General features: G+C 37.3%; 2 protein-coding genes across 2 annotated transcripts; one reads left to right on the forward strand and one right to left on the reverse strand.

The window, feature by feature from the left end:
• The first annotated feature begins 404 nt into the window (after positions 1 to 404).
• On the forward strand, positions 405 to 7,288 carry LOC110816242 (Tetratricopeptide repeat (TPR)-like superfamily protein). Its single transcript, XM_022044358.2, is given in 3 exon segments — positions 405 to 890; positions 5,922 to 6,977; positions 6,979 to 7,288. Coding segments are annotated over 3 exon segments (1,518 nt in total). The 5' UTR covers positions 405 to 530; the 3' UTR covers positions 7,081 to 7,288.
• Positions 7,289 to 9,642: 2,354 nt separating this feature from the next.
• Positions 9,643 to 11,040, reverse strand: LOC110816245 (uncharacterized). Its single transcript, XM_022044360.2, is given in 2 exon segments — positions 9,643 to 10,849; positions 10,852 to 11,040. Coding segments are annotated over 2 exon segments (1,026 nt in total). The 5' UTR covers positions 10,906 to 11,040; the 3' UTR covers positions 9,643 to 9,877.
• Between the last annotated feature and the right edge of the window lie 437 nt (positions 11,041 to 11,477).

Raw genomic sequence — 11,477 nt, forward strand, 5'->3', positions numbered from 1 at the left:
TTAGGGTTAAAGTAGTGTGACTTGGAATTCCTATGTAAACTTTAAGTATACTTTAAGATGATTATAAAAATGCTCACTAATATCTCTTTTTAAAATTTGGGCTTTGACCTTTAAATTGTTATGATTAGGTAATTAAAAAAATTTAATTCTTCAATTAACTTATATATATATATATATGTATTTGTAATAAATAAATTTTAAAATATTATCAAAAATTAACGACGTTGGTTTCCCAATTGTATTATTGAAGAGGCTAAGGGGTATGTTTGCTGTATAAGCCTCTTTTTCTATTTTTAAAGAAAAACACACAGAATGAAGAATCTAGCAGGAGGCTGTCTATTAGAAAATATAAAAGTTGGCCCAAGAGGATATAAGCCCTATATATATATATTCTTAGACTGCTCGCTAACCCAAGTATACCATCGTGGCAATCTTCTCTCAAGCTCATTCTTCCAATTATCTTTGAACTTTTTATTCAATAACAGGAAAGGAAGCTCGGGCTCTCCGGTAAAAAACCAGTACAGAGGAAAATGCTTATTAAGCCTTGCTCTCTGCACAACCACAATGTTTCTCTCTCTTCAGAGCTTTCTTACTCTCGTCCCTTTCCTTGCCAACTTCCCCCTCCTCGCCGAACCCTAAATCATCCGAAAGTCTCAGTCAGTTGCTCAATATCGCAAGTCCACAGTTATGGAACTGTTGATTACGAAAGAAGACCCATGATCAAATGGAACGCTATCTACAAGAAGATATCTCTCATCAGGAACCCTGAGCTGGGTTCTGCGTCTGTGTTGAATCAATGGGAAAAAGATGGAAGGAAGCTTACAAAATGGGAGCTTTGCAGGGTGGTCAAGGAGTTGAGGAAGTACAAACGCTACAAGCAATCTCTTGAGGTACTAAAAAGCTTTTCTTTACCTTTTGTTTTCGTATCTTTTGAACTGGGTTTTCCCTATTCACACTTCCTGCCGCAGTTGTTTGATATTGTTTGTTGTTCCGCAAATATAGTGCAAAATAGACGAAATAGAGCACGAAATATTGTAGTTTGCTTGCTATATTTGGCTGCACAAAGGGCAGCGCTAATAAAGCTACAAGTTTCATCAGAAATAGTTTTAGTTTTTTCAGGTATAGCATGAAGTTTTGGGGCGTTGTGTGTCTTCTATAAATAGCATTAGACAGAGGAGTTAAACGAAATATGTGATGGATAGTTACTCTTCATCAAAAATGTATAATGGTTACTCGGGGAATTACATGTCTCCTATAGAAAGCCAAACTGCCATAATCTGGGAGTTGTTTGATATGCCATAACTCTTTGACATTATTCTTCTATTTTAAAATATTTGCACATGATGCAGTACTAACTTGATCATTGGAGCAAACTTCTAGAAAACACTTGGGGTCACTTATTTACTACTGATTTCACATCAAAAAAAGGAACGACCAGGGTGGACAAAGGCTTGACAACGAACTGACTATCTGTTAGTCCTCACGTATTGTATTAGTCTTCACCTACTACCACTTAAACTTCTCCCAAGATTTCCATCGTCATTTTGGCATCATCTGTGAGAAAAGTCATGCCAAGAGGAAAGAAAAACATTTGAATTACAAATTTACTCTCTGGTGTAGGTGCTAGTAGAAGGGATGACCACCCAACCAACAAAAGGGAATAGTTCCCCTCGAAGTGTATAAAGCATTAGCGAGGAAGTTTCACGAGAGAGACTAAAAGATGGAGGCTATGTAATGCCATTTTTAAAGAGATGTGAAGCAAGTGCAACCTCTCACTGAAGAACATCTAGTAGAATTAAAAAGAGAGATAAAGTAACTTGAATGTTTGAGGGAATAGAGACTTTGACGCGGAGCCACATAGCCCGTGAGCAAAACAACTCTTAGAAAGACTTGAGGAAGTAATCCTCAAGGGAATATCAAAGAGGCTCCTAGAAGTAATGTCTGGAACTGCTGCAGAGAAGGAAGGGAGGATCATACCTTCAAGGCCTCGAGGAGACAGAGAGTTGCAACAAATGGGGGAACCAAATTAAAAGGAAGTCTGAGTGATAGATAATAACCAAATTTATAAGCACATTAGATAAGCTTGAAAAAGCTGAATCCTCAGCAAGGAGGATTCATATGACTTAGTCCCTCTTCATCTATGACATATTTGAATATACCTCAAAATTCAAACTTTCTCAACTTGATCAGTATGATGGTATTGAGATCTCATCTGTCACCTCTATCATTACCTTAGGATAATGTAGTTTCGTGGGACTACTTATGCAATGCTCTGTCAAGGATTCATTTTAATAATTGCAATTGGTTCCAGTCCCCTAAACCAAGAAGCATTTACTGTTTTAAGGAGTCCATTGGCCAATTCCTTTTGAGGTCTATTGACAACCAGAAGTAGAACAAACCTTGTCCTACTCTGCTAAGAGTGAAACAAGGGACAGAATTCTCTAATCGGTATATTTCTCATTTCATAGTGGAAATAACCACCATAAATAAAATGGACAAAGAAGTTGCTACTGTGGGCATAATCAACAAAGTGGTGGTAAAAAATTTGTCTGTTCTTTGTTTATGAATCCCCAAGAGATGCTTTTTTGGAATTTTTTGCCAAAATCCAAAACTATATGAATGTTAAGGACTTCATAATCTCAAGAGTAGATGGTAAGCTCTTACGAACGAGACTAATAAAAGATGAGTCAGCTAACCAAAGCCAAAAAAAATACATAGAAAGGAAAACCAAATAGATCCCTCAATTACGGACTAGGTCCAAGAGAACTAAAAGGCCAAATATATTATACTCCTCTTAAATCCTGACAAAAATATGAGATAATATTTCTCAAACAGCATCCATTGCAGAACATAAAGAACAATACACTTGAAAAGACGAGGTACTCTGCTTTTCTTGGAGATTCAGGCCATGGCAGTGATGAATGCATGGAACTCAAAGCTGAAATGGAGAACCTTATCAAAAGAGGGTACTATAGGAAATTTGTAGCAGAGAGGTCTTGTTCAAGACATACTGGAAGGGCAAGAATAACCGGCAAGACCCTGATGGCCAGATCCAAGAGTTACCATGCACATATCCAATGGCAAGGGTCATAGCACAATTTTTGCAAGAACATTTCAGGATAAAACTTTAAAATGGCTGCAGTAGCTAGTTCAAGGAAGAATCAAACAACTAAAGAACTCATGGAAGGGAGAAAGATAAAACTTTTGGAAGCTAACTTGAAGGGTTATGATAAGGGTTCCTGATATTGATGCACTGGTGGTGATAGCTTCGGTCTCTAATTTTGACGTAAGAAAAATACTTGTTGATACTAGTAGCTTGACTGACATAATTCTTACTCAAACTTTTGAACATATGAAGTTGGACAAAGATCTACTAAAACCATGAAGTTCCTTAGTTAGGCTTATGGTACTATAATTAATCTAGATGGGCTTGTTACGCTTCCAATAACAAAGAAAGTACAGCCATGGGACAAGACTATGATGGTTAATTAGTTAGTCATAAAGACGTTAAGTTCGATCAACTTGGTTAATTGATCATATTGTCCATGCGACAACTCAAGATAAAAGTCCTCGCTTCTAATGGAGTTGGGAAAGTGCGTGGAGGTTGAGCAACAGTGATCTATAGCTTCTTAATGCTCTATTCATTATTGTTCAAAATTGGTAGATGACTTTTAGTGACTCACACCCTAAATGGGGGTAATAAATGTACAGTGTCGCCAAGCAAAGGATAGCATGAATGTTGACCAAAAACAATAATAGCTACTTAACAAATCGTACCTCTAGAGGGCAACTTAAAGGCCTATTGAACCTTTTGTGAAGTGATGGAGTTACAAAAATTCCATTAGCGAACCCAAAGGTCATCGAGTTCTAGGAATGCACTAATGTGAGAAAGCTTAGAAGAAGAATCATGTGATTCTTGTAAAGAGCAACTTAAGAATTGTAGAGAACAGCTAAAATATGGAACCTTAAAGTTGGAAATGTGCTGCTTAATCAATCCGCAATACCAAATCTGTGTGATATCTTGATTGTCTTGTTCTCTGACCACCACTTAGACTTGGGAAGCATAAATAAATAAAAAGGTTAAAGATGCAAAAAGTGTAAGCATTAACATACTATACATGGTGGAGAATGACCAAAGTAACAATTCTAATTGAATCAGGGAAGCATTGAAATCTTAACAATCATAGAAATTTGGTGAATCTTGGTTAGCTACCGATGCATGATTAGCAAACTCTACTTCCTTAGTTAACTCAGTATCTAACCAAAGGAGCAATAGGCAACTAGAGTAGGTCAATTTTGCACAATAAATGAACGATCATTGGACCTTGAGTTGTTGTCCAGCCTAGAATAGTAGAAACTATATAAGGCCTACTAAAGGTTCCACAACTATCAGGAAAGAGTAATTCCCCACCACGGATAATGAGTGAAGGAAGGAATCATCCACACCAACTATTACAACTTCCATCAGAGGGAGGAGTTGTTTGCCAACCAGACAATTACTCTTCATCAAGAAAGTGCAACAGGTACTCCAATAATTTACTTCTCTTCTATAAAAATCCAGACTACTATAGTTTGGGGGTTCTTTGACTTGCTATCACTGTTTGATATTATTCTTCTATATTATAATATTCAAACAGTCTTCTATATTATAATACTTTTTTGAGGAATTCGTAGGGTCACTTGTTTACCATTGATTTTAAGTAAATAAAGGGCTGATGAAAGTGAAGAAAGGCTTGACCACGAGTTATCTATTCATCAGATCTTGCTTACCATCCATGAGTCTTCATCTACCAACTATCATTCCCTATTCATCATCTATCTGTCTCCATCTATTGATCGTTAGTCAGTTTATACCAACATAAGCTGATCAATCAATCCTCATCTACTACCAGCTAAACTTCTCCAAGTATTACCATATGCATGAGTCTTAATTGGGTTTTGAGTGTTTTTGTTCTTGACACTTAAATGTGTCAAGTAGTTCAAAATGAATGGTTATATATATTAACCAAATGGGTTTTGGTAATCACAATCTTGGTTTGTATTTAAACCTATGGTAGCTTGACCAATGCTTGATAAGCTAGTAGTTAGTTGTTTGTACTTTCAATGCCATGATTCTACAGTTTTGAATAGTCTATTTGGATTCAGCAGCCTAAATATCCTAAATACCCAAAATAGCAGTCTTGCTAGTCTATGTCTAAACTTTTGACTTAGCAACATGAGAAGTTTAGGATATCTCCCTTTTGTTTTTGTGATTCAACAGCCCGAAGTTGCAAAATTTTTAATGGAACCTTTGAGCTATATCTCTCGGGATTGACACTGCATGGAACAAAGATAAATATTGGAGGGCAAATTGATAACAACTCTTCCAGGAGAATTGGTTCAATTATAATCTGCAGCCTCATCTATTGCTCACTGCGCTTCCTTGGTTTCACTACATATCATCCTCAAACTCTTCATTTTTGTCAAAGAGTGCTCAATTAGAAGTCTCTTGCACTTGAGTTTTTCGCATGAATTGAACTTGCGTCAAACAAGACTCATCTGTACTGTCTAATGTTGGAACATTAGTAGCACCAACATTTCACATTATTCGAGGATTATGTTGTCATAGGAGTCTAGCCCTGGAAAGTGCAGATGCTGAAGATGTCAACAGCTTTATCTATTATATTATGTAAGATGCCTAGAGAGTTATTACAACCTTTTAATAGATCTGTCCGTATTAGTAATCAATAGCAAACATATATACCTCTTGAGGACCCATCATGTCAGCAAGTACCACTCATCTGTTTGTAGATGAGTAAGTTGGAAGTCATTGTTTTATTCTATCTAGTGTTCTTTATCTTCATTTTGCAGCCTATTATTATAAGCTATAATACTTTTTCTCCCTCTCTGCTACCAGTTCTAACTTCACCAATATTCTGTAGGTATACGATTGGATGAACAACAGACCAGAGAGGTTTAGACTATCGGCCAGTGATGCTGCAATTCAGCTTGATCTGATTGCCAAAACACATGGAGTTTCAAGTGCTGAAGAATTTTTCCTTGGGCTCCCTGATAATTTCAAGGACATGAGGATATATGGTGCTCTAATGAATGCCTACGTGAGGGCCAAAATGAGAGAAAAGGCAGAATCTTTAATGGACAAAATGAGAGAGAAAGGATATGCCATTCACCCACTTCCATTCAACGTGATGATGACACTTTATATGAACCTGAATGAGTATGACAAAGTTGACTCTGTGGTTTCAGAAATGAAGGAGAAAGGGATACGGCTTGATATATATTCCTACAACATCTGGTTATCATCATCTGGATCACACAGATCAATAGAAAAAATGGAAGAAGTATATGAAGTGATGAAACTGGATAGAGCAATCCATCCCAACTGGACTACATTTAGTACAATGGCAACGATGTACATTAAGAAGAGAGAATTCAAGAAGGCCGAAGAGTGCTTGAGGAAAGTTGAGGCTAGAATCATAGGTAGGGATCGAATACCTTATCATTATCTCTTGAGTCTATATGGCAGTGTGGGCAATAAAGAGGAAGTCTATCGGGTGTGGAAGATCTACAAATCAGTTTTTCCAAGTATTCCCAATTTGGGATACCATGCTATGATCTCCTCTCTGATCAGGAGCGGGGACATTGAAGGGGCAGAAAAGATATATGAGGAATGGCTTCCTGTTAAGTCATCTTATGACCCTAGGATAGCAAATCTTCTCATGACTTGGTATGTCAAAGATGGAAAATTGGATAATGCTGAGAGTATATTTGACCACATGATTGAAGAGGGAGGAAAGCCAAATTCGAGTACGTGGGAGATCCTTGCCGAAGGCCATATGGCAGAAAGGAAAATTTCTGAGGCTTTGTCTTGCCTGAACAAAGCTTTTGCGGCAGAAGGATCCAAGAGTTGGAGGCCAAAGCCCATAAACATATCAACCTTTTTTAGGCTCTGCGAGGAAGAAGCGGACTCGGCCAGTAAGGGATGTTTTAGTAAGATTATTGAGGAAACTGTATTATCTTAATAACAGTAACAATGAGGGATGTGAGGTGATTCTCAACCAGCTGCAGGATAATTTATAACACTTATATTGCTACATTTCATGTAGTCAGAAGACGTCATTGTTTAATTCTTAACCCTTGGAAGTTGGAATTTAAAACAACTTCATGAGAGCTTCCATCCCCCTTGCACATTGACGACAAATGTTCAGGTACTAGGTATATATATGTATATGTAATATATTTGGTTGAAATTTATATGATAACTTGATACAAATGGTATTTCGTGATAGGGATTCTGAGTCAATTTTGAACAGGAGCTTGAAGCTGTTTCAATGATCTTAAGAAACATTTTCTTGTAATTTGACTAAGAGAGTCAAGTGAATATGTATCAATTGTTTTCTGATACAGGAGTAGAAGACTATACATATAATTAACTAATAAAAATATTTAAGATTAAGACACAAGTGAATGATTTTAAACATTCTCTAATGCTCTGGAAGGTATATTATGCTTTTGAACTGAGAAGTTTTCTCAATTGGGGATGAATCTTATTACTCCTGATGAAGAAATAAAAAGACTGAGATACCATACCTTAAATTACTTGTAAAGGATGTCTCATTTCCCTAAAGATCAAAAGATTCAACAGATATGCCTTATTCAAAAATAAAAATAAAAACATTTTGATTCCCAAACTTCGTTAGGAATTATATACATTATATCTGTATGTGTAGTATAGCCAAGCCATTGTGATCCGACCGATGTAACATGAGCTCAATTTTTTTTTTTTTTTTTTATATAGAATTATAAAAATATAACAGGTAATATAATTATTAAAATTTTTGTATAATAGTTAAAAGTCGGCTAGAGTTTAAACTTATAAAGTTTACTAGCACGAGTTAGTAATATTTTAGATTTATAATATTTAATTTAATAAAATTAATTATTTTATTTACGAAATTGAAATAAATTATTTTTTAAACAAAATGAACATTTCAAATGGATGGATAGATTCTTTTAATTAAAAATAGAGATAACTTAATAATATTTATTAAAATCGAGTGAAATATACTATATTAAAAATGTGTTATTTAGAGTTTTACTTACAATTGCAATGCATTCATAAACATTTTAAAATAATTTTTTAAGTTTCATATTTAATTGTAATTTAAAAAAATTATACGTTTAGAAGTAAATCACAATGTAGTTAGTCTATGATTTACATAAGATATTATTATGACTCCAGGGAGAATGGAGTAGGTTTAAATTAGGGCTTTAGGAGAGAAAATGTTGATCCATATCATGTAAATTCTACTACTCCCCGAGTTTTTCTTCTATTTCTCTTTAGATATATATATATATATATATATATAAGTTGAATTGTTACCGACTTCTTTCTGTTTTTTTATCCATCTGGAACTTTTAAGACCCCTAATGGTCACAACATTCTCTCACCACCTTCAAGGGTTTATAGACCAGCTCGCCAACCATGACCGACCACCATACTCTCTATATACCTTCCTGGTATCACTGGCTACCAAGATTGAGTTTGTTCCAATTAATATTAGTTTGAGATTTGTTTGGAACGAATTTGTATCCAAGAAAAATATAAATCTAAGTCTTTCTTCAAATCTTCTTCTCAAATCAGGATCCATCTATCCTGACAGTTTTACATAGTAAATACATATATATTTAATACCAAAGTGCAGGCATTCAACCTGGTTGAATCTGAAGATTATACTCGCCTTCATCCAACCACATGGTAAAATAACATAATACAACTCTGTCAAGGACCAGAAAATTGTAAGGAATTTTTTGGTTATCTCATCTACAGAAATGGAAAAATAACTAAATTTATTGAATTAGTGTGTAAATAAGTGAAACCAAACCATATCTTTCATTCCTACCTTTAAACTGTATCTTTCAGAATTGGCCAATCTAAAAATTAAAAATCCCACACATTGGAAATTAACAGTGGAAACATGAAAACTCAAGTATTCTAACAATCAAGAAAACAATCTCCAATAAGAATCACAAAGCAAAGAGATTATTATTTCAGACACACTTTTGTTCTCAGATTGCGGCAATAGTTTTCAGCCATTTCAAGTGACAGAAAGTTGTTCTCACACATTGGAAAAAGGACCTTTTACCTAAGCACCACGATTCCCAGAAATTGTTTAACATTTCATAAAATTATATAATAACATTTCAAAGTAAATTACTACACAATATTATCAAATTACCACAAAATCTTATAAGATTATCTCGGAGACTTGACTGCCCCCGGAGAAGCACCATAGATTTTTCCTATAAACACAAGGAAGAGAATTCCTATAAACCCACCAAACTACTGAAAACCTTCATTCCCGGATAACGCCCCCGGAGAAGAACCATAGATTTTTCCTATAAACATAAGGAAGAGAATTCCTAACTACCGAAAACCTTCATACCCGGATATAAATCAAATATACTCAACAATCACATTTCCTCTTAGATTTGAGTTGTTCAATTCTTTCATTCCTGAACTTCATCATTCTTATCCTCACCATCACTATTACTAAACTTCCAGTGCTAAGACATACATCATAAATTTCTGCAGGGTCAGAATCCAGTAAGTAAAACACAAAGCACAATCACAAAAGGCAGTGAGAACAAAAGAAGATATATGCCCTGTCTCAAACAGACAGCAAATCTACAAATAAACAAATATAGAGTTGAAAAGGATGAAAGTAAAAATCAGAAGGCAAAACACTGAAACAGGCAATTACAGCTAATTCTAGGTCCAGAGTCCTCAGAAAGAAACTAAACCTACAAAAATTAAAACTAGCATTAGTAAACTTACATATCCACCTCTCCCCCAATCTCATTTCTCAATCCATTTCTAAGAATCCGGTGATGGCATTCTTTTTGGTTTCTTCCTCTTCTCGGAGAAGGCCTTAGCAAAGGCCTCCACAATCCGCTGCTGAGATTCTAATATCATTTCAGTCCTCTTCATCTCCATTTCCATCCTCATCGCCTCCATCTCCCTTGCCATCTCCATCTTCATCTGCTCCATCCTAACAAACCCATCTCCTAGCAACTTTATTGCACCTACCATCTCCGTCATTGGATCACTCTCCTTCTCTCTCTCCCTTTTCCCTCCTAGTCCCGATCTCCCCATCTCCTCGCAACCCCTCAAAACTTTCGTGGCATAATTGGATCCAGCCCCGAATCCCACCTTAGGATTTGAGTTAGGGCTAGAATTAGCATTCGAATTAGAGATACCAGCGTATTTCTGATCAATCTTCCCGTAAAATCTTGGCCCAGGTTGGGCTATACTTACACCTGTAGGTATTCTAATTCTAAACCCAGTACCTCCACTACTACTACTACCCCCACCACCAACAATCCCATTCCGATTATACAACCTTTGCATGCTCCTAGTGTTAACAACACCACCACCATTTTTGTACATATCATCATACAAATCCTGATCTAGATCATCTTCCTCGTCTTCATCATTATCTTCATCTGGACTATCCGAATTGTAATCAGGCTTCGCAGACGGTCCTTTCTCCATGGCATCCATGCGCTTGAAGTGCACCCAGGAGGAAGAAAAACGGGATATCGGCATAGATCTGGCTCGCTGGATCTCAGCACGGTACCTCTTTCGGAGCTTCTCCATCTTGTGACGACACTGCACGGCAGTCTTAGGCGGGGAAGCCGCGGGGCAACGGCGGGCGACGGCATCGGCAACCTCTTGCCAGTGCGTAGCCTTGAGATTCCCACGCCTCAGGGTATACCACTTATCGCGGTACGCATCGATGAGGGCCACGGTCTCGTCGTGGGACCAGCACGGTGGAGGAAGACGTCGTGGGTTGGTGGAGGGTGCGGCAGTGGTGGTAACCGCGGCGGCGACGGCGGAACCATCGGCGGCGATGGTGACAATACCCGGAACAGAGGTGGAAGCTGGTGGTGTGATTTGAGGTTTAGGCGGTGATGACTGAGTCGGCGTTGGTGAAAGATTTGGAGGAGGAGGAGGAGTAGGGTTTTGAATGGTTGGTGATGGCGGAGCCGACATTGGATTTAGGTAAACAATGGTGGCCGTGGGAGGATATTAGGGTTAAGAAATAGTAAAGAAGGTGGTGGCGGTGAAGACGGTCAGGTTTTTTTAAAAGGCGTGCGCGAAGGATAAGGTAGGCGGCGCAAGTTAGCAAGAGAAGGAAATAAAAAGGTGGTGGTGGTTTAGGAGGAGACGAAAAGAAAGAAGAGAAGGTGGTGGAAGAAGGGTTTGGTGACATATTGAATGGGTAGTGGTGGTGGGGTGCTAAAAGAGTGGGGGAGGGGTGTGCGGCTGATTTTGAGATCTAGATGGATGAGACCACCGCTATGACGGAAGAGATAATACTAACGTGCGCCGTGGGTGATGGTTAGAGGGTGAAGTTCTCTGACTTTGTGGGTTGGGATGGTGGCCATAAAAACAATCATTAAATTTTTTTTTT

The sequence above is a fragment of the Carica papaya genome, chromosome 5, assembly GCF_054855325.1.
Source record: "Carica papaya isolate Zhongbai chromosome 5, ASM5485532v1, whole genome shotgun sequence".
Classification (NCBI taxonomy): domain Eukaryota; kingdom Viridiplantae; phylum Streptophyta; class Magnoliopsida; order Brassicales; family Caricaceae; genus Carica; species Carica papaya.